The following is a 24,809-nucleotide window of genomic DNA, read 5'->3' on the forward strand; positions in this document are numbered from 1 at the left end:
AATATTGCAATATGATATTCGTAATAAGCACCTACCTTTGATGTTCTCTAACTACATAATGTTAGGTTTAGTATTGTTCTTTAATTATAAGACCTTTTTTATTTAAATATTCCTGTGAAGCGGTGGTAGCCCAGTATATAGGATTTCGACTTACTTTCGGAGAGTTCGAATCCCAGGACGCACCTCTAACTTTTCTATATTATATAGGTAATGTCATTACCTGTATAATTTATTTAATTACTTCTCAATGCTTGCTCACTCAGCAATTGTTCTTGTTGTACACTTTAAATTTGGCAAGCTGAACGCACCCGCAACAAACCCGAGTGTTAAATAATACTCTGAGCAAGATTTGGTTCACTGTAAATTATAACCTTCATAACATTCAAAAAGGCCTATACTAATTACAGTCAAACCTGGGTAAGTGAGAACTGGATAAGTGAGAAAACTCTATAAGTGAGAGTAATAGCCAGGACCCGTCATTTTAAGCTCCCAAAACCTCTATGAGCGAGAAACAGAAACCTTTGTAAGAGAGAGTCGTTTTTCCCTCACGGACCTCCGTAAGTGAGACTGCTACTTATCTATACCTCTATAAGCGACAGTCGAGCAAGCAATATTCGACAAAATTTATGATTTAGAGAAAAACATTCAAAATACAAAAACAGAAACCCAAACGAAATTCACGGATTTTTTTAAATGTAAATAAGTTCTAAATAAAATAAAATTACATAGTGCATGAATATGTCTTGTTATTGCTGCGTACCTCTATAAGAGAGACACGCTACCCATGACCTGCATTAGCGAGAAACTCGGGTTAGTGAGAAACCTCTATAACCGAGAATGAGATTGTGCTCCCTTGAACTCTCGCTTATCCAGGTTTGACTGTATTAGTAAAGAATCTTCATAGCGCGATGCAATATTAAATAAAACCAAAACGGCGCCATCTATCGCATGACTTAAAATTTAACTTGTTCAACCTTAAACACATGCTTTATAGTGGAATATGACGGAATGTTATATTATATTAAGACCCTTTGCAGCGTATAAATTAATTCATTTCATTTAATTTCATGCACAAACTTTTTCATGAAGAACTTTTTGCATTTATAAGATAACGAAGGTCTGGCCGTCGTGGGCTCTTAGGCTATATAATCATATGCAACATTGTAAGGACTTTAAAATATTTATAAGGAATATTGCAAAATGCCATTCCTAATAAGTGCCTACCGTCCATATCAAATATTCTTTGATTTTTACAAAGTACAATTTCTTCCAATTATATACAGTATTGTGACATTAAGGGTATCGAATATTTATGGCTTTATGGCTGGAATTCTTAATAACGGCATAAGGCCAAGGGTTCAATATTGAATACTTAATTTAATATTGATTTCTAGTCGCTGTAAAGTTTTCAAGTCTATCTATTGAATTCATAAAATATAGTGTTAAAATAATTTTACAAAAAGGGTATATAGATATTTCATTAAATTGATTAGGATTTAAAAAAAAGTTAGCTAATAATTGTAATAATAATTTTTATTTAATCAATAAATAGTTTTCAAGAAACAATAATATTTGTGTTTGATTCATGACCAAACCCAAACCAAAAAAATAACGTTATAGAACAGCTAAGTTATTACTTAATGTAATTTATTGATAAACCCTACTAAAGCATAAATGTGAATATATTTAAAAATTCAAATTTATACCTAAGAAGATGATGCAATACTTTATTATATTAGACAATAAAGTTGAAGGCCAATCAACGGCTTCCAACACACGTCCGCGGTTGCGTGGGCCAATCGCAAGGCGCGCCTGTTTAAAAACTTCCTTGTGATTGGTACGATTGGTACCACGTAAGACGCTAAAATGCAGGCGCCACGCAAGCGCGGTTTTCAGCTAATATTATTCAATCAATGTAGTCTCCATTACTCCATGAGTTTCATTTTGGACCACCAGCACCGCTAGAAATATATCTATTGCCTTCATTTGATAGATTCATTTGAAGGCAATAGAAATATTCATTTTGTTCTGACTTACATTTCAGTTAATTAAGTTAAATTTTATTTATTATTTTTAAGACATTAATATTAATTATTTTACTTCGATTTAATTCATTTTTGTTTTGTTTCCTAATAATTGATTAAGTTAAATTATTCATTCTAACGTAAATTTAAATATTTATACCTTTAAAGGTTTATAATAACAGACTAATAACTAACTGTAAATAATTTATAGGAATGACTTTAGGTAGGTTAAGGCATCTACTGTTTTTTTTTTTTTTTTTTTATAGTTGTCCATTATAAATAAATAAATTATCATCATCATCATCACAAATTGTGAGACAACTGGAAAAACGATAATAGAAAAAAATCTGGTTAACTTCATACCACTTTTTTTCTTACTTACCTATACATATATATTAAAATTTAGATTTTCCTTTTCGCTTTTCCAGCCCGTTTTTAATTGAGTTGATTTTTGATATTAATATTGTAGAATTTTCGATACACTACATCCTTATATCATAGAGACATTAGAGCAGGCCCAGGTAGCCGCACTGCATTTAATCGATCACGTTTGTGATGCTACGAGCCAACGCTCCCGTGAGATGCCATGGGGATTTTACCGCATGGTGCTCTCGGAGGACGCGTGAGAGCTAATCACAATCAAGAACAAACCATACCTCTAAAAGGTTTCTAAGCAACATCGTACCGGAACTTTAAATTTCTTAGCGGCACGTCTATGTATACGGCCGAGGCTTCTCACCAAACCAGACCAGAGAAAATAAAGGAATTATAAATTCCCAAATAAACCCTGCCGGGAATCGAACCCGGGACCTCGAGCTTAAAACTACAGCGCTGACATCTGCGCCAGGTAAGACTTCAAAACATCACGGGAACAAACAACGTTTAGGAAGTTAGACATCAAGGTGTAACTTTCTAACTATTAAAATTCATGGTACAAAGAACGTTGAATTCGAGTGATGTTTGTTATATTCATTTATTGCATAAGTAAAAGCGGTTTATGCTATGGGCCTCATAAGAAGGCTCAGAGTCACTCAGCGGGCGATGGAGAGAGCAATCAGAAATGAGCAGATCCCTAGAAGATCCAAAGTTAGCTCAAGAAGTCGCAAAGCTGAAGTGGAAATGGGCGGGACAAATAGTTCGGAGAACCAATGGACGTTGGGATTCCAAGGTGCTGGAATGGCGACCCCGCACCGGTAAACGCAGCGTTGGTCGGCCCCCTACGAGGTGAACCGACGACATCAAACGAGTCGCTGGGGGAAAGGCCCAGGACCATGGATTTTGAAACTCCCTACAAAAGACCTATGTCCAGCACTGGACTTCAATCAGTTTATGATGATGCTGAAAATCGGTCTATCATTTATTCTGTAGAACTCTTACACGTGATAGTGTGGGTATACTCGAAAACAATTATTCTGTAGAACTCTTACACGTGATAGTGTGGGTATACTCGAAAACAATTATTCTGTAGAACTCTTACACGTGATAGTGTGGGTATACTCGAAAACAATTATTCTGAGCGAGCAGATATCCTAGTAAGAATAAAGTATCTTAGAAAGTTTTGACTTCCGTCCGGAAATGTATTAAATAAAAACAACAATTTAGTTTTGACATAATGTAATTTATTGATAAAGCCTACTAAAGCATAAATGTGAATATATTGAAATATAACATTGAAAACAAATAAAGTGCAATATGCCTAAGAAGGTGATAAAATACTTTATTATATTAGATAATAAAGTTAGAGGCCAATCAACGGCTTACAACACACGTCTGCGGTTGCGTGGGCCAATCGCTAAGTGCGCCTGTTTTAACAATTCCTTGTGATTGGTCCCACGTAAGAGGCAGAAATGCAGGCGACCGCTTACGCAGGCGCGGTTTGCACCTCATGATATCCCATCAATTTCATCTCCAGCTCTAATTGTGTTTCATTTTGTATCACCAGCACCGCTAGACATAATTCTATTGCCTGCAATTGATATAATTATTTAATTATTACATTATGAGATAACTGGAAAAACTAGATCGGGTTAACTTCATATCAGTTTTTTTCATACGTTTAGATCTTCTTTTTCTCTTTTCTAGCTGTTCCTTTGGATTTTTCCTAATTTACTTTTTTATACCATCCATATTGTGTTATGGAAAATATAACGGCAATAATTTAACGATGAAGATAAACAATATACTGATAAACAATACTCTGCCCGACATACCTTCTTTTACTCACTTCTGGCAGCCATGCCTCGAAGATTACGCTAATACTTGTCTTTTTGTTAATTACTTTCCCCAGTTTAAGATAATCAACAAAAGCTTATAACAGTCCACTGCTGGAGAGAAAGAGACGAGGTAGGGTGGGTGACCACTGTATTCTGATCTGCCGTCGCCATACGGCATTTTTACTGCTAGTTTAGGATAACAATAGCCATTAAAGCCACCGAAACTGAATTGGGAAAGTATGAAGATTTAGAACCCTCTCTGGCCACGAGGCCTGTACCCAGCAGTAGATAGGATTATCATTCTAATAACGGCCACGCCACAGAGCATGGAGTCACAGAATAAAAAAAGAGTTTATTAGTTGAGTACAAACAAACACAAACACAAAGTCTTAATAATTCTTATCTATATGTGTTAAACACATGAAATTTGGTTTTTTTATTGAACTCCCTTTGTTAACCCCACAATATAAATAGAATCCCGAATTTTATTAATACAACTCAAACAGTGGTTGAGATAGATCTCAATTCATTTTTCGGCGAATAGCACACCCATATTTATCATATTGATCTTGGCTCTAATCGTTACATTTATGTTTTAATGGGATAGCAATATCTTACCTGAACCCAGAAGTACATAAAAATAAAAATGCCCAACCAATCGCTATCCAATTTCAACATAAGCGGACGCTGTTTTTCGCATCCCACGTTGTAGTAGCTGGCGGTTCTGAAAAAAAGTTTTCATAAAGTCTGTATATTAAGTAACATTGATATGATAATATTCGTAGGCGTTTCCGATCGTTTTTTTTTTTTTTAGTCCCATTGTTGTAGAAATTATCATTTATTGCAAAATACACGTCAATAAGGTATGACATATTGGTTTAGGATACGGTGTATTGCCAGTAATTTGGCATGCAATGTCACGCCAAATTGATGTAATGAATTGAATTGTCACATATAATTAACTAGCTGTTGCCCGCGACTTCGTCTGCGTTTGATTTTGTTTTTATCGTATTCAGTATTGCGAAGCCTTAAATGAGTACATGTGACTATCAATTAATTATAGACAAATAATTTGCAATAAAATAAAATTGCGACTATAATTAAATATCTAAGCTATCCTATCTCTTAAGTTGGAGCAGACTGCTCACGGTGTGCCAATTTAATTTAAAATCGGTTAAGTAGTTTAGGAGTCCATCGCGGACAAACATCGTGACAGGAGATTTATATATATTAAGATAGCGATTAAAAGCACATTGGAAAAAGGCAGGCTGCTCATAAAATAAAAAGTGTAATAATGTTATTCTTTAAATTGCATAAAGTTATTTATGCTGTAAAATGTTTTGGAGCTAAGCCATTCATATCATTATCTCTTGAATGGCGCCACAGAGTCTGTATTGTGTAATATATAATTTCTTCAACCCTTATACTCCGCAGATCTTCGCCAATGTACCCTCTACTCACTTTGCGCTCCGCAACCGAAGCATCCTCAGGAGATGTTGACTTCACAATGAATAATTGTTAAATTTTAAAGTTTAATAAATTACACCATACAGATTCTCCTGCTTTTATCCTCATTATTCCTGATATATGATGGTATACCGAAAACCATCGCCCGTACACATAGCAACACTTCGCAGTGCATGCAAGAAGCAAAGAATTCACGATAGCAAGATTGCAGCTTTGATTCAGATTCAGATTGGAGCGTACAGTAAATATATATATTTCGAAGAGTCTGGGATTCATTCGATCTTTTTATCCCTGTGTCAAGCTAGTCGACATCCAACGAGCCGCTCTACCCAAGCGGCCCAAGACTGGCATTTGTAACTTCCTCCAAAAGAACTATGTCTAACTATGGACTAGCTGGTTAATATTAAGATTGATGACGGTGGAATGTTTCTTTATTACTTTCTCTGATGCATCGATCGTTGCCAAACCTTGTGCAATTAGGATTCTCTAAAAATAAGTTTATTTTTCTCAAAATAAATTAAAATTGCACTAAGTTTGAATATTTACAACTTATTTCTATGTGGGCGATATTAAAACTACAAACAAATACACATACAAAACAATCAGAAACTTATAAAAAAAAAAAAATATTATGAGGGTAAATTTATAAATTCTTCATATTACTATTTATGAAGTATATAAGTAAAAATAAAATAGCATATGTTCATGTCACTTGTATCGGTAACATGTGCAAGTAGCTTGATGCAAGACCAACTCCAGCGTCATCGCGTAATGAAAAGTGGGAAATAACATGGTATCTTTTAAATCGCCAGCAATGAAGGTAAGTATATGCGAAGGATTCCAAGACGACGTATTGTAGCTTTATTATTGTATCCGTTTTCAAAAGACCATCGCTTCGCTTGATATGATGATAATGACGATGAAACTTCATCAATAGCCTGTTATAGTCCACTGCTGGTTTAAAGGCCTCACCCACTAGAAGTTCACCCATAATCACCACGGGCGGTTTGGTGATCGCAATCGATGGTAGTATCTGAGAACCGGCTAAGTTTGTTATACGCTTCTTCGCCCTCGTAGCTTTAGTTTTAAGTTGACGAATTGAGTTATCGCCATCAACTCACTTGTATGTCATATTTTAATTTCTTTTTTCATTTTATATGTGTTAAACGACTAAGACACCGGTAGGATTGCATCGTTCCAGTCCATGTAGGATTTTGGTGCATCGATAACGCAGTCGTATTTATATCAAAATACCCTCCAACTCAATGTCATGAACATTGGTTGTTAATCAAAGTTTACTTGTTTACCCACTTTATAAATTTACTGTAACATTAGTCATATTTTATTTAATACTAGCTGTTGCCCGCGATTTCGTCTGCGTTTGATTTTGTTTTTTTGATGTGGCATTAAATTTAGTTGTAGTTCTAAAAAAAATTAAAGTATTCAGTATCGCTAAGCCTTAAGTGAGGGGTATGCTGCTGTCCGCTTAGGAGTTCGGTAATATATCTCCAACCACAGTTTGGGCAAAATTAAACACTTGTTATAACCTCTAAAGTACAAAAATAATTATTTAAATAATCAAACACTTTCAAACCATCTCCCAAAGAAACCGAGCTTAATGTCGGGAAAAAAAGTATCCTATGTTACTTCTAACACTTCCAAGAATGTGTGTACAAAGTTTCCTGATAATCGGTTAAGTATTTTTTGCGTGAAAGCGCAACGAACAAACTTACATTGACATTTATAATATAAGTAAGGATAGGGATAGGTATTATGCGCATCAAAAGTGCCATCTATATGCCTAATTAAATAAAGAAATATTTGACTTTGACTTGACTTGAACGCTGCCCGTTCTAAGTTTTATTCCCTTAGCCGCCTCGTACGACACTCACGAAGAGTGAGGGGTGATGAGAATTGTATTCTGATCCGCCTTCGCCACACGGCTACGATGATACTACTACTACTACTACTGGTAGGGTTGTGATTGCAACTTAAATAATAAAAAAAAAAAAATGTTTTTAAAATAAATATCATTAATCTGTACCTTGTCACATAAACTCTGTGTGGTTTGATATGAGGTTAGTGACCTTATCGTCGTTAATTGTTTTACTCTAAAGTTGACCAGTAAATAAAAAAAAAAAAAACTTACTCTAAGCAAATGTTATAAAGCTGATCCTGATAGTTAGTAAATCTGGCATCGTAGGCTTGTTGGCAGCACGAGAGGCTTATATCCTTGCCCGAAGTAATATAGTCCTCCGGTCCATTGAAACCGCAGCATTTGTACTGTGAATTTCAATATACCTCGTAAAAGGCATCCTGACTAATATTGAAAAAATGCCCTATTATGTACGGAAGTATCCACTATTTCCAAAAAATATCTTATTTTTGACGAAATTAAAGTTTATGTTGATATAATAAATAAAATAAATAAATAAATATACTTACTACGACAATACACACATCGCCATATACATAGCAATATACATAATAGGTTGGAGGAAAAGTCGTTTCACATTATAGTATTTATGAACTTGTAATAAATAAATATACTACGACAATCACACATCGCCATCTAGCCCCAAAGTAAGCGTAGCTTGTGTTATGGGTACTAAGATGACTGATGAATATTTTTATGAATAATATACATAAATAAATAGCAATCTACATATAAACACCCAGACACTGAAAAATATTCATGCTCATCACACAAATATTTTCCAGTAGTGGGAATCGAACCCACGGCCTTGGACTCAGAAAGAAGGGTCGCTGCAAACTGCGCCCAATCGGCCGTCAAATAATATGAATTGCAAGTTATGTTTTCAAAAAATATTTTCCCCAAATAAACATAAACATATAATTAAATTAAAGTGTGAATCTATTGAATTATAATAAATTGTTAAGTATGTACTTCCGTAAATTAATCTCATTACTGTAACGTTTTAGAAAATTTGAAATTTTCATACACCAACTGGTACAATGTACTGGATTCTATATAATACTAGCTGTGGCCCGCGACTTCGTCTGCGTTTGATTTTGTTTTTAAAGTATTCAGTATCGCTAAGCCTTAAATGAGTATAGTAGTATATATATATATATATATATATATATACATACTACTATACTCATTAGTATATATATATATATATATATATATATATATATATATATATGTAACATGTGACTGTCAATTAATTATAGACAAATAATTTGCAATAAAATAAAATTGCAACTATAATTAAAGATCTAAGCTATCCTATCTTTAAGTTGGACCAGACTGCTCACGGTGTGCCAATTTAATTTAAAATCGATTAAGTAGTTTAGGAGTCCATCGCGGACAAACATCGTGACAGGAGATTTATATATATTAAGATTATAAAAACTGTATGTAACTACATTCTTGTGAATAAATTATAATTAAGAATAATAATGGGTGTCATGGCCGTACTCGTGACGTCATAGGCATATTAGAGCTTTGGAAAGTCCTTGATCCATACCTAAAGATTATTGATTTTGGCATCGATAGCAAAAAACTTAGCAACTGATAGTTTGAAATTACAAAATACTAAATATAATACACGTAGAGATTTTCGAAGTTAAAGCGATACAAAACTATGTTTATATACACGTGAAGTCATAATTTTGAATTTGACGTTTCACGCGTCATGGCGGATCGCAATATTTCGCAGTTTTATTCATTGAAAATAAATACCAATCTCACATAGAAAATAAATAGAAAAACCTTTTTTTACAAAATATTATTAGATAAATACAATATTATAGCGATTCTTTGTTACTGTCGTGATGCCTATTAGTAACAATCCCTTAGCGGCCCAATACAGGACACTGTCTCCTTTCAGAATGAGCTATTGCGCACGTCAACCTGAATACCACAGCATTCAGTAGCTGCTGTTTTTTAAAAAAAAAAGAGACTCCAAGAAATTTAGATAAAATCATACCGGTATTTATACACAAATAACCAACGACATCACGTGACATAATGATTCGCGGTAAGTCAAATAAAATAATCATGAATATTTCTTAAGTTAATTCAATAAATTAATCAAGAATGATTATATCGCAAATTTTATAGAATAAAAAAAATTTCTTGCTACAAACACATTCGCGGTAAGTCAAATACTATAATACTACAATTATTTATATAAGATATTCAATAAATTCACCGAGAATTACTATCAGATTTGTTTATTTTCAAACAATTTTATCAAATTTATAATTTTATTAGACACTGAGGTTCCCAAGTAAAACATTCGCAATAGTAAGTCAAATATTAAATAATTATGATTATTTCTTTTAACTATTATGTAAAAATACGAAGTATTAATTAATACAAATCATTCGCGGTAAGTAAGTAATGGTGATTCTGAACGTTAAAATATTCAATAAATGAATCAAGGAAACATTTTGCCATAGTGCTAAACCTGAATTTTAAATTTTTCCTACGTCAAAAGGAGCTACGTATCTACGTATTTTACGTAAACCAAAGCGATAATACTTAAGATGGATCACATTTTGCAGATGCAGGAACAGTCTGAAACTCAGGGTTAGCAAAATTACAAAAAGTCTCCTACTTCATCACGTCAGAAGAAGTTATAAGGCATCAAATTGACACTAACCCGACTTAGTTTGTTGCAGGCTCTTCTTGGGCCAGGGTGAATTTAAATTTGGTACAAATTCTAATAAATATTATAAAAAAGCTTCCAACACGAAATTTCTGGCACAAACCTTTGACTGTACTTCATCCCAAAACTTTGCATGAGCGACTACATCCATATCGGTGGTGTTCAGGAAGTAATTCTGGCTCATGAACTGGGAAATCCTTAATTCGTTCGTGTTATGCTCGTCAGCCGTTGAAAACAGGATCACAATCTCCAGGCCGCCCATTATTATCAGTAAAACTACGTACTGAAACAAATGTACCTATGTTACATGACGTTTTTATATGGCACATATAAAAACGGCTTTTTCGGAACCGGTGGTAGAGTCACTACAAACAGACAGACTTGACGTTTCAAAAGTGCTTATATTAGGCCTACTTGAAATAAATTATTTTTGAATTTGAATTTTATACACAAGGCTCTGTTTTACGTAACGTCAACTATTTATGGGTAAAAATTACTAATTAAATTAACATAACACTTTGGTGTATAAGAAGCATCCTGTTTCGAGTGTCAGCGACGTTGTGCGGCGGCGGTATGCTTCTAAGTTGTTGAAACTTTAATTATTTTGAATATTGCTCAGAGTAGACACTATACAACGTGTAACGGAATTACGAAATACCGTTCAAGGGTGAATAAGTATGGTTCATAAGGAATCGCCCTGTAAAATTATTTAATCAAAAGAAGCATATTTATTTTTCCACACAAACTAATTCAAAACATTCTAAGTGTTCACATATGACAACCCTATTGAAGATATAAGACCGACACGTGCATAGCACGTCGCTGCCCACAGCGCCAACCGGATGTCAAATCACTATTCTGTAAGCATTCTTATTCATTAGAACAAAAAAAATCCTTGGAACCGTAATAATATGAACGCTTAGATGGTTACCATATGAAGTGTTTCCACGTTTCCCTTGTAAGCCCCAATGGAGCCGAAACCAGCGACTACCAGTGTCAGCAGGCCGATCGTTATGGTGACGGCATCAACAACGCCATTAGAGCTATCGTCTCCATACTGCTTCATTATATTAATGTTCGCAATTGAAGATGATATGAAGCCAATTGCTATAAGCTGGAAAGTTAAATTAATAATCTATATACTCGTATATAAGAGAGAAAGTGTGTGGGTATGTTCCGTATAGGCTCCGAAACGGCTGGACCGATTTCAATGAAACTTTCAGGGAATCTCCGGATTGACCTGGCGAGTAATCCTGTGAAGTTTGGTGACGATCGGAGCACTCCTATTTTTGAACTGTCAAACTGTCAAATACAGCTTTTATTTACTATGGTAATATTCTATAGTTGGGTGTACATGGCTGTAGATAATGATCTTCACCCGCTCGAGACGAGAATAGAAGAGAATGAATATGGAGATAAATATATGATTTAATATATTATGAGACTTAAATTAAAAATTTAATGATGTAAGTTTATTGTTTAAATAAAATAAAGGAAAATACTACGTACTAGCGTACCCAGCCCTAGTTATAATAATAAAAAATGTTTATTTTTCAATAAAACATAGGTACAAGTTACATTACATCTGCACAATAGGTATAACTTATATTAATGTTATAATTTACACGGATATACAGAAATCAACTGTCCTTAAGCTAGGTGTGTGCTTGCTACCTGTGTTATAGGCTCTCCTTATAAATATGGCTCGTTTAAAACAAATTAGGAAATTAGGTTAAAATAGTTTTGAAGGCTGGCTTTCTGAAAGAATACGAATAAGAATCGACCATCATTTTGGGCGTTTTTTACTATTTCGACACGTTTTTACCTTCATCAATTTTATATTTATGCAAATATAAAATTTAAAAAAAAAAATTTGGAAAGTCATAAGCTTATACGTTTTATTTTTTTTTTACTTTAAAAAAAATTATGGTTTTTAAAAAATATTAAATACTTTCAAATGAATGTTTTTTCTTGATATATATGATAATATTATCCTATAAGGCATTTGGAGAAAAATACGTCATTTGTTGTTTCGAAAAGTCCTTGACTTTCATATAGCGGTTTCATATAACGCTTCGCTTGTGAGGCGTGCAATATGGAAAATGTAACGATAGGATATTTTTCATATACGCTGCCTCAGCTTATATTTCAATTTCACACACAGACTGAACACGGGCTGGTGTATAGTAAAAAACACAATAAGTTTTATTACAGATCAAATATGTTTTAAAAAAAATTACCGAAATATCGATGTTTTTATTTCGATATATCGCTATGTATTATTCTATATTGATATGTATTTTTTTGCTATTGTTACGACATATATATCGATGCTTATGGACACCTCCTTCATCCCTGTTTGGCAACATAATCAATAGACATAGGAAAAAGAAAACATATTATTATTTATAAATGAAATATATCTTGGTGGCTGTTTGTGGAACCTTTTTACTTCTTCCGAATTAAGGAATATTTGAGTGGACTTTTCGTAAAGGCAATTAGGAGTAAAAAAAAAACACTACCTAAGCACTTTTTAATCCGAACCAAGAACCCGTTTATTTTCTCTTTTTAATCTAATTATTTCTAAAACCTTTCAACGTAAGATTGAGGCCCGTGGTCTATCACGTGACGCAAACTATAACGTTGTGACGATTTGCTTGAAATAATCCTTTTTTTCATATTAAAGTAAAAAACTTAGGGGCCTACATAAAGAAAATATCTTTTTAATTTTATTTGTTTTTATTTATTTTTGAAATATACTTTATATTAAAAATTACTGAACAAATTGTTTATATGCGAAATTAGAAATTAAGAGTGACAAAATTATATTACTCACAAAGCAAAATCCATTGAGCATCAAAAGCGTGACTCTGAGGCATTCTTTACCTATAATAGGAGTAATATACATGATGGATAGTTTAGGACGTTAAGATTTTCGAGCTCTCTCTCCAGGTTCGCCTTTAAGACTAAAGCTTTGTGTAAGAATTCTGTGGAAAAAGAACGTTATATTCAGTACACCTTGAAATCGCGGAAATTTAAGAAATACTAGCATGCTATATTAACCCTTATTTGTATCGGATTAAAAGCTATTTTGAAATCTCGTTAGGAACACGTTAACTGTCAATGTCAAAGCAGTAAGGCATGGTACGTAATGAGCGTTTTACACGCCCATCACTCGCGATTTTATAGCGGTTTCTTGATTCCAAGTGCATTAAAAGATTTCTGCCGCGAAGCAGTGTGGTTGCCGGTGTAATTACAGGCACTTGAGGATAAACTCCAACTCTTCAGTTTGTGGACTCGGGACGGCACTTTGTGAGACGTGTTACTTGCATGCTCTGCGAAGTGTTGCTCTGTTTAAAATCGATGTTTTTCCACTTTCAACACATTTAGGAGGGTCTCCTATGTGCATACCACCGGTATACCTGCTAGGGAAGGAGTTGTCAATGTATTTTAGTTAACGAACGCAAACCTGGAGTAAAAGTAAGTTCCACGTTGAAGTGTCCTATGGCGTTTTGAGCGTCTTTTTTTATTACAGTAAAAATTGACGGATTTGATCACTCGCAATCGATAACTCGTTTTGCGCATATCAAACTTTGTATCTTCAGAGTCAAATCAGAAGAAGTCAAAATTCAGAGTCGCAAAACCTGCAATTCTCATTTTTGTTTTACAAATGCTTTGTCAAAAGTTGGTGCTATATAATTTTAAGTATATTTTAAACAATTACAATAAGATCAATTTTACTCTGATGTTTAAGTATTTCCATTTTCAAAAACGTCTCCTCGCTTGCGAGCGAGCAAATCATGTGCTATGAAAAAACGGCGTTAAGGACGTCATTGAACGCTGCAACCTGGCCCTCGCTTAACTCCAGTGTTGTGTTCTTCAACTAGATTACACTAGGAACTCCCTCCTTAGCAGGTACATAGGCGGTATATAAAATACAGGTAGGACGACCTCCGGAGAAAAAAAAAAAAAGCCTCCGGTACGATATCGCCTGAGACCGTTATAACTGCCATAGTATGTTAGCCCGCTACCATCTAAGACTGCATATTCACTTACACGTAGGATTGCACTAAAGGACTGGCATGTAGTGGAATAAAAAAAATGTATTCTTAATAAAAGTTATGTATAGCGTTTTTTACGCGCGTTTAAACCGCTACTCATGTATTTCTTGTACTCGTGTCTTGTATCCAAGGCCAATGCAACCCTTATGCATTTCTTATAGATGAACTTATGTCCTTCCAGTGAAATGAAATAATCGATAAGACACCTTTATAACGCATTTATCAAAGTTCATATATACATTTTCATACTTACTCGTATGTAGGTTTATTACTTACTATTTACGATCCGCGACTTCGCGCGTGAGGAAATTCGTTTGATGACCCCTTAATTACCATCAAGTAGCCAGAAAAACATGCCGATCTCTTGCGATTTAATAACAAAAATAACACAGGAACCTAAAATTTCCGGGATGAAGAGTTTATATATTACGATATCCCAGAATATAATCTATCTGTGTGCTAAATTTCATCCAGTTCCATTTAGCTGTTCCGGCTTGATTTAATAACAAACGTCCATCCAAACCTTTGCATTTATAATATTAGTTTGTATATTTATATTTATGGGAGTATCTCTGCGTGATGCAGGAATTAGGAGATCCGTAGAATAACCAGAGTTACCGAAATAGCTCAGCGAGTCGCAAAGCTGATGTGGGCGGGGCACATAGCTCGGAGATCCGTTAAAAGGCTGGAATGGCGACCCCGCACAGGTTAACGCAGCGTTAGTCGGCCCCAACGAAGTGGGCAGACATCAAACGAGTGCTGAGAGCCGATGGAAACAAGCGGCCCAGGGCCGTGGATGTGGGAACTCCCTAGAAAAGAACTAGGTCCAGCAGTGGACTTCAATCGGTTGAAGTGTTGTAGAATATGATCTATTTATCATTGTCTCTCTCTATGGTTGTTCCTTCATTACTGAAGAGCGTGGTTCTAATAAGATCTCAACTTCGAGTGGGTAAATTCTCAATCGGCTTTTAATGGAGGCCATTTTGGCGATTTGATAGAAACGGCACGAGTTTGACTTTTTCAACTAGTCAGCCCATCTCGTTTTTATAAATAAATATAAAATATAAATATACTACGACAATACACACATCGCCACCTAGCCCCAAAGTAAGCGTAGCTTGTGTTATGGGTACTAAGATGACTGATGAATATTTTTATGAATTATATATACATAAATACTTAGAAAATACATTTAAACACCCAGACACTGAAAAACACTTATTGCTCATCACACAAACATTTTCCAGTTGTGGGAATCGAACCCACGGCCTTGGACTCAGAAAGCAGGGTCGCTGCCCACTGCGCCAGTCGGCCGTCAACCGTTTTGGACGGGTCTCTAGGTCTACGCTGCTTATTTTTTTTTTATTTCACTACCAGTGATTTGAGTAGTTATGTTCAATCAATACCTCTAATTCCACGCGATATCAGCACATCGATATCGTTAGGATGGGAAATAATCACGGTCAAATCCTCTTATTAGACTGGACCAGAGAACAACCAGAAATTTGAAATTTTCAAATTGCTTGTAGTTAGGTAGTTAACATTTTGAAAGAGCTTTTCTGATAGACTAATTTAATGAATTGTATTGAACATTAATGAAAAAGCCGTATATTGAGGACCTCCACGGAGGCCACGGGTTCGATTCCCGACAGGGGTAATTTGGGTATTTCTGTATATTATCTGAATTTTTTTCTGGTCTGGTCTGGTGGGATGGTTTGGCCGAGGCTAGTTACCACCCTACCGACAAAGACGTGCCTCTAAGCGATTTAGTGTTCCGGTGCGATGTCGCATAGTTACTGATTGGGGTATGTAGGTACATTACCATACCGTTTCCGTTAATACACCATTTTTTACTTTTTACTGTTAAATATGTACTGATTGTTTTTGTTTTATTTGTTCTTTATCAAAATTTAACTCTCAGTTATAATAATAACGCAACCGGCGATCCGGTTGTTTGCTCAGTTTGTTACTGGAGCAGACCGATAGTCAGCGCTGAGCATTGTTGCCAATGCTGAGTAATAATGAAAAAGCAGCATAAGGCTGAGTTTGCGGCCATTTGCCATATTGTTAATAATAAAATGGTAATAATATAGTTCAAGTTCTTGTATTAACAATAGATTAAGGCAATAAAGGATTATTATTATTATATTATTATACTCCCTTACAGATTAGCCCGCAAGCATCTTAGATTGCATCATTACTTACCACAAGGTGAGATTGCAGTCATGGGCTAACTTGTAGTGGAATAAAAAAAAACTTGTAGGTTGAGTTGCTATTTTAATTCCAAAGTTATATATCGATATGTTATAAAATAAAATACGTACACAATTGATCGATTGTTTATTTTTAACTTAAATAATAACACAGTTTACGATTTTAAATCAGTTACCTATAAATTAGCCCTGATTGTTTTTACTTATATAATTAAAATATTATAGTAAATTGTATAAATATTATGCAGTAATTTTATTTTACTGTAGGTTTATTAAATAAAAAATACCCCAAAAATACATGTAAACTTCCATAAGTAAAAGCGACCTTGCTTTTTTTCGCAAAAGGTTGTTTTTCATTCTGTATTCGGTATTAGTCATCGATATGATTTTATTTTTAGTATATATGCAAATTTAAATTTAGCACTAACATGTTTCAAACATGAATCAACAAAACATCAACAAAACATGTTTAATTCTTACACACATATAAGCACTATGCCATCTACCCTTACATTTTATGTAGTTTTATTTTACTTATGTTATTTTAGGTTACTTTATTTTACAAATATTTGAATATGACATATTATAATATAAATAAATAAATAAATAAATATACTACGACAATACACACATCGCCATCTAGCCCTAAACTAAGCGTAGTAGTGTAATGGGTACTAAGATAGCTGATTAAAATTATATAATTATATGAATATAATACTCATTAATACTTTTAATATACAGATAAACACCCAGACACTGAAAAACATTCATGTTTATCACACAAACATTCCCCAGTTATGGGAATCGAACCCACGGCCTTGGACTCAGAAAGCAGGGTCGCTGCCTACTGCGCAAACCGGCTGTCTAGTACTCTGTCGGTATGCCATATTGTGAATTATTTAAACGAACACGTTGTTAATTTCAGTAAATTAAATTAAATAACATACCTAATGCAATATTGCCTATGTAAATCTTACAATAGCTTAAACAAAACACTTCGTTAAATTACTTAAATAGGTATAACTATTAGAGCTTCAATTTCTTTGAATTAATTTTACTGGAGCAACATTGTCATGGCGGAAAGAACGAGAAACATGGCCGAAGAGAACCAATATTTGCTGGTAGATGCAGCGTTCCGGTCCCAGCCGTTCACGGGACTCCTAGAAAAAAAAAACAATTATTTTAGCATGCAGAAATAGTGTCCCAAAGCATACTTCAAGCATTTCTCTAAAGGGTGACAAACACGAGCGATCCGTCTGTTGTACCCAGAATATAAATACTTACGTATCTCGCGACCGGCTTGCGACAGGCGTAAATTTTACAATCACTGCAGTCAAACGTCACTCTTTCTTTATTTATTGTACGAGAGAGTGACGTTTGACAGCAGTGATTGCAAGATTTACACCTGTCGCAAGCCTGTCGCGAGATACTTAATCACCCTGCCATTCTTATCTCTAATTTCACAGTGTAATGTTACTTTGCAGAAATAATTTGTTTTAATTTTTTTTGTATGAAATTAATTAATACTGAAGTTTGAAAAGTCGTGGAACAAAATTTGTTATGTTTATTGCTAGGAACTACAAAACCGAGAGCTTTCTGTTTTTTTTTATCTGACCCTGTATATGGTGCTCGGATTCGCTACCACATTTATCGTGCCGTGCGGTGGCTCGTGCAAAAATGCTCTTTTTTATACAATATAACAGAATAGAAACAACTTTATTGCAACAAAACACAAAGAAACCAGTAGTAGTACTGAGTACTAGGGTGCAAAGGCGGACTTAACACTAAAGGTGATCTTTTAAGGCAACCCAACCCAATAAAGGTGGAAAGGGCAACCTCAGGTTAAATATGCTTATATATATATATATATAAATATGCATACCCTTCGCAGGGCATGCATACCCTTCCTATCCATATTTAACCTGAGGCGTACCTACGCCTCAGGTTAAGGCTCATGTGCCTAAATTCTTATGTTTCAAGGGTAATAATATCAGAATTCGCCTCGTATCGTATTAAAAGCAAATCAGCTGTGGACACGGGGCAATCCATCGCTCGGCAATCCGTTGCAAGCGATATCGCAACGATGTCGTCTAGCCCTGGGGATCTAGTCATTTCAAGCTTTCGCGCTCGCTAGAGTTGCCATATTATGTTCCGTATTTACGGGAGTGTCACCATATTTGATCAACCCGTCCCGCAGGGCGATTACGTTTTGATAACATGCTTGCGACAGGCGTAAATCTGGCGATCTTTGCTTTCCAACGTCACTTTTTGATGCAATAAAAATACAAAAATGCCTGTCGCAAGCCTGTCGTGATAAACGTAATCATCCTGCCGTATTTAAAACATGTCCCGGTTTTGTTACATAACCCGACAAAATACAACTACAGAATATGACTGGGCGAAATAATGAATGAATAATACAAAATTTTAGAAACTTTGATTCAAAAATTTAGATTTTTATTTTGTACTTTTGAGGCGTTTGAGATCACTTACACGTGCTTGCATATAGGTACGATGTAGTTGATAGCCGCGGGACATGTTTAAGGCATCGGAGTAGAAAACGTCCCGTATTGGTTCCTAGAATGAATGGCAACCCTAGCGCTCTCCCATCACCCCTGTGACGCGGTTACAACCCTTATGGTGTTTTTCAGCTACTGACCTTCCGAAAAAAAATGAAAGCGACCAAGTGGCTGTGTGCACAAGACATAGCAGTCGATCTATAAGATTGCATGCTATTAGTCGAGAAAAACTCTACTTCTACAAAATGCTTTAAGTACTACTAATATAACAGACATGTCATAATAATCGTTAAAGCCCGCCAACCCATATTTGGTCTAAAACCAATATAACCATCACCTGTTAAAAAATGTCCAGTAATAAAAATTAGGTGTGTTAAAATTTATTGCCTCGTAATATACGACCAGCCTAAGTGTAACTTCTCCATAGAAACAATTCTAGAAGGTCAGAATAAGGACTTGGGTTCATTATTTCCAATCGACATTTCCTTGTAGTAAAAAACTACAAAGTAAGTTAATAGAGCTACTTTTTTGGGTTCGCAAGCCTGTTTGAGATACGTAATCATCCTGTGGATTACCAAAGCTCAGCCAGGTCGCGCAAAATCGGCCATATTTTACCGGCTTCCTTCAAAATGAAAGAAGTTCAAAATGGCCGCTTTAAGCGGTTGTCGATTTCGATGTTTTTGTTATGTATGTTTCAGGCATAACTCTGTAATTTTTAAAATTATGTTTTTATTCGAAAGGGGTTTTTCTACATAGACCCATTTAGACAAGAAAAAGAAAGATCTTATATAGCGTTTCGGAGACAGATAACGCTACTCTTCAAAAAAATAACAGTAAATTTCTATCGCAATAATGCATTGTTTACGCAAACGCGCAACATAACATCACGTCTCTACACTCGAATGGGTTACGCAGATTATCCCACAATCACGAGGGCTTAGGCCGTAGTCCACCACGCTGGCCCAGTGCGGATAGGTGGACAAACGCAGATATATTCAGTATATATCGGGGCACAACCACACAAGTCAGATAGTAGTTGCAAACTATTACGCGACCGGAAGCTACTTGTAGCACACAGTATTCAAGCTTGATTTATACAAAAAATTAATGAAGTATTTCGGCGCGTTTGGGAAAAATGGTGAGAGTAAATTTTCAAGATGCGCGAGCACACCGTCACAGAAAACCGACACCATGAAGTAGCTATAGTCAACATTTTAGTTTTTCTAAAAAAGGTTTGACAGTTGACTTTCAATAGTTCAAACTATACCTTTTTTCTAATGTTAGCGTCGTTTTCTCGACAAACGTAGATTAAGGCGAGAGATACAATTTTTGAAAAGATTTTTATCTGGTTACGCCAAAGAAATATAACTTCTAACGCGTGTACATAAGTACACACACGTTTTTGTTTTACTTTTATGTTGGTATACATTTATATCAGACGTCAGTTTTTTTTCTTGGAATATAAATTTTTATTATGTGATAAATAAATGGTTCGTGGAATAGTTTTTTTGAGAATTTATTAAAGCCGAAAAGTTAATCTATTATTTTCTATTTTTGTTTCAGTTATTTGTGCAAATTTTGTTATACATAAATTTCTAAGCTCAACTTATATGATAAGTCTGCAAATAGTGCTATCTTTTTCAGATAAAAAAATGTGAAAAACACTCTTTTGAACTGGTCAATTTAGTTAAGGTATGGGATTTGTGTGAAAAAAATTTATTTCTCTGTTTTATTGCAATAAAGTAATTCTTTATACGCTCAGGTTGCCTTTAAAAGATCACTTTCAGTGATAAGGTCGCCTTTGCACCCTAGCACTAAGTACTATTACTGTTTTCCTTGTATTTTTCCTATTGTGTTTTGGTGCAATAAAATTTTTCTATTCTATTCTACTCTTTGTATCTTAGCAAAGAAAATGCGTGACCAGAATTATTTTCTGTTTCATGTTCAAGTGGTTAGGTACCTAAAATCATCGGAGGGAAAAGAGAAAAACAAAATTGAGTAATAAAAATATTTTATCAATGTATCATTAAAAAGCTACTGTTTATTTATTTGGAACCTGTTTCATTAATTAAATTAATTGTTGTTCACACCAAGCTAGAAGATTGATAAACCTCTGAACTGAAGAACGCGCAATTAAAAATTAAAAATCGAATTGTTTAACGGAATAAGTAATGAAACAGGCACTCAAATCTTCACTAACGCACACCAACGAGATTTAAGACGAGTGTCTTAAATCTAAGCGAACCGATTTTTGGGATGATCGCTTTCTTTAAAATGGTTCGCTTAAATTTAAGTAAGCGATTCAAGAGTAAGGTAATGGGAAATTACAGGATTCCGATAACACCGCAGGCGACCCGGCCTCCAGCATTGCCGGTCTTCTTCGAGTCAGGGTGGTCGGACCTTCCGAAATCATCAGACATTGCGTGTAGAACCACGGCCCTGCCGATGATGCTGTGGGCTCCGCGTAAAGCGATGACGCGGTCTGTTATGTCAACATGGCTGAGACTTTCAGCGTTGAACTCGATGTTGCCGAGGTCTCCGACGTGGCGGTTATCATCTTCAGGGTGGCCGTGGTCTTTCTGCGTTAAAAAGCTTGATTAGGGACAAATTAATAGCTTGAAGAGTTACCAGCAAAGTTGGATTCTCACTTATACAAGAAATAATATCGGAGCACAGGTAAAGGCTATTGAAACATAAGATCCGACGAAGCCATGAAACCGCATGCCTTCTCAGTAGTAATGCGGTAAAGCTTGACGACCTCTTTGACGCAGTGGTGAGCGCTAAGGTTATAAGTGTAAGATCTAGGGTTTGATACAGGACATGGATTAATATGGGAATTTGCAATTTCTGAATTTTCTCTTGTCTAGCCTAGTGTAAAGCGATTTAGCGTCCCGGTAAGATGTGGCGTAGAAACCCGTAAATTTGGGGTAGGGTTTAAGATAATGCCATACCCTTAAGAGATTTTATAAAATATAAGAGACTTTGTTAACTACATCATAAGTTGCTAGCAGGTGGGATTGCATTCAATGGCTAGCTTGTAGTGGAATACCTACAATGCTTCAACATCATTCATCATCTTTATCACTCTACAGAGCATGGCTCTCCTTTCAGAATGAGCAGGGTTTAGGCCGTAGTCCCCAACGCTGACTAACGCGGATTCTTCTTCTTTAGGTGCCTCTCCAACTAGTGAAGGTTGGCCGTCAGTTTTTGATACTTTTCCTTTTCTCTCGCGAGGCTAAACAGCTGGGCGGCACTCGCGATCCCAGTCCACTCCCTTATATTGCGCTACCAAGACTTCCTCTTGCGACCGATGCGTCTCTTTCCAGCAACTTTGCCCATCATTATCAGTTGCAGTAGCCTGTATCTATCATGCCGAAGCACATGCCCTAGATAAGCAACTTTTTTCTTTTTGACGGTCTTCCAAAGTTCGCGCTGACAACTAACGCGGATTGGTAAACTTCAAACGCCTTTTGAGAACAATATAGAGAACTCTCATGTACTTTTCTGATAAATCCGGTAAATGCAAAACAGAGCAATTCTTCGCGGGAAATGAAAGGAACGCATCCGGCAAAGTGTTGCCATGTGTCCATCAACATGAGTCGTAGCTGTGTAGTCTCATGTGGCTGTAATTACACCGGCATCACGCCCTTCAAACGGAACACAGCATTGCAACGATGCTGCTTGGTGCTATGGTGCGATGGTGGTACTTCCCCGGACGAGCTCTGATACAAAAAGCTCTACTGCGACTAAAAATACATAATAAATAAATATACTACAACAATACACACATCGTCATCTAGCCCCAAAGTAAGCGTAGTTGTGTTATGGGTACTAAGATGACTGATGAATATTTTTATGAATAATATACATAAATAAATAGCAATAAACATATAAACACCCAGACACTGAAAAACATTCATGCTCATCACACAAACCCTTTCCCAACCCAATTAAGTGGGAATCGAACACACGGCCTTGGACTCAGAAAGCAGGGTCGCTGCAAACTGCGCCAAATGTAGTTTATGTTTCCTCACGATGTGTTCCTTCACCGTAAAAGCAAGTTATATTATAACTGCTTAAATTTTAAAACGCCCATAACTCTGCAATGTTAGATTTGCGTGCCGGATATCAAACTCTGTCCCTAAAGGGAGGCCGTAGGCCTTACCATTGAGCTAACACCGCTTTGGACTATACATGCGGGATAATCAACATCATATCAACCCATTACCGGCCCACTACAGGGCACGGGTCTCCTCCCACAATGGGAAGGGGTTAAGGCAGTCCACCACGCTGGCTCAGTGCGGATTGGTGGACTCCACACACCTTTGAGAACATTATGTAGAACTCTCAGGCACGCAGGTTACCTCACGATTTTTTTCTTCACCGTTGCAGCAAGAGATATTTTAATTACTTAAAACACAGTTAAATTAGAAAAGTTAGAAGTGTGTGCTGGGATTCGAACTCGGCCCCCCGCAAGTGACGTCGAGCTTCTACCCACTGGGCGCGATAATGGTATCTATAAAAGTGTAAGTTTACGTTGTCAGGGTTGAAATGCGCTCCAGTAGAGAGACATCCGCCGGTGATATCGCCAGTCTCGTGAACGTGGAAGCCGTACTGTCCCTGCGGCATGCCGTAGATGTGTCCGTGGATGTGGACCTTGTCCCCCTCCTCAGTGAAGGTCACGTTGCCATGGATGTCGTGTCCGTCCGGGCTGGCCAGACGTACGACAGCTCGCAGAGGTTGGTCCGCTGTTTTTGTACTGGGCTCGTGGGTGTGATCCTGAAGGCATCAAAATTTTGTCTATATCGATAAACACGCGTATTTGGATTAAAGCTTGAGATAAACTGGTTCCATTTATGCAATTTGTAGCGGTCACATTACCAAACTAGATGGCGCCACAGAGATCGTTCGAGCGTATCACCATAGCTACCGTCCACAATTTTTATGATATGGGATTCTTTTTTGGATATGAAAAACTATGTATTTAGAATTTGCTGAGGTAGCTGTAACTCCAAATTAACGCGGTATAACTTTCTAATAGTTATTCAGTCATTTATTTATTTATTGCGTAAATTGAAACTTCAATATTCTCAAAGTACTTTAACAATGCTGTCCATCCGTCATGGAATAGATACCATTGAGCATTGCTGTCCAAGAGCGCATTGAATGACGACAATGTTACAAGAAGCAACCGTGAACCATTATGTTTCGGGGCACGTATATTATACTTATAAAAGGTAATATTTTGCATAACTATATTTATTTATTCTTTTTATTTATTTGTCAATAATGCCAACTGTAGATACATAACGTCTTACTCGAATTTAACGTAATGGATCTTATAGTAAATATTCAACAATTTACAGGTTATCACACTATGCATTAATATTTTATAAATTATTCATTCAAATAAATTATTTACATTTTATTACTACTCTGTTAATATACCTATGAAAGTACATAACAATGGAATTAATCGAACCTAATTTGCAATAAATTATTTAATTTAATTCAAATTATTATTAAGAAGCAACAAAAAAAAACAGAAAATAAATCAGAATAAAATATTTAATTGAAATTGATTACTTAAGAAAAAAATAAAAATTAAACTTAACTAAAATTAAACTCAGATTAATTAGTAGAAAAAATATCTATAACTTTTGTCTCAGCTC

The 24,809-nt window shown here is 35.6% G+C and overlaps 2 protein-coding genes across 4 annotated transcripts in view; both read right to left on the reverse strand.

Moving 5' to 3' along the window:
• Positions 1-3,767: 3,767 nt before the first annotated feature.
• On the reverse strand, positions 3,768-13,283 carry LOC120624803 (23 kDa integral membrane protein-like). Its single transcript, XM_039891552.1, has 6 exons — positions 13,181-13,283; positions 11,276-11,458; positions 10,448-10,627; positions 7,854-7,987; positions 4,856-4,961; positions 3,768-3,990 (listed from the first exon to the last, which is right to left on the reverse strand). Exons 1-6 carry the CDS (start codon positions 13,250-13,252, stop codon positions 3,886-3,888), a joined length of 780 nt encoding a protein of 259 aa, XP_039747486.1. The 5' UTR covers positions 13,253-13,283; the 3' UTR covers positions 3,768-3,885.
• A 4,129-nt stretch (positions 13,284-17,412) lies between these two features.
• LOC120624802 (superoxide dismutase [Cu-Zn] 2-like) overlaps positions 17,413-24,809 on the reverse strand; it is a 34,051-nt gene continuing 26,654 nt past the window's right edge. For all 3 annotated transcript variants that reach the window (XM_039891550.1, XM_039891548.1, XM_039891551.1), the window contains exons 3-5: positions 23,674-23,916; positions 21,466-21,716; positions 17,413-17,778 (exon numbers count right to left, since the gene is read on the reverse strand). In XM_039891550.1, the coding sequence (XP_039747484.1) occupies positions 17,673-17,778; positions 21,466-21,716; positions 23,674-23,916 (600 nt within the window). In that variant the 3' untranslated portion in view covers positions 17,413-17,672. The remainder of the gene's footprint in view (positions 17,779-21,465; positions 21,717-23,673; positions 23,917-24,809) is intronic.

Source organism: Pararge aegeria, chromosome 6, assembly GCF_905163445.1.
Source record: "Pararge aegeria chromosome 6, ilParAegt1.1, whole genome shotgun sequence".
NCBI lineage: Eukaryota > Metazoa > Arthropoda > Insecta > Lepidoptera > Nymphalidae > Pararge > Pararge aegeria.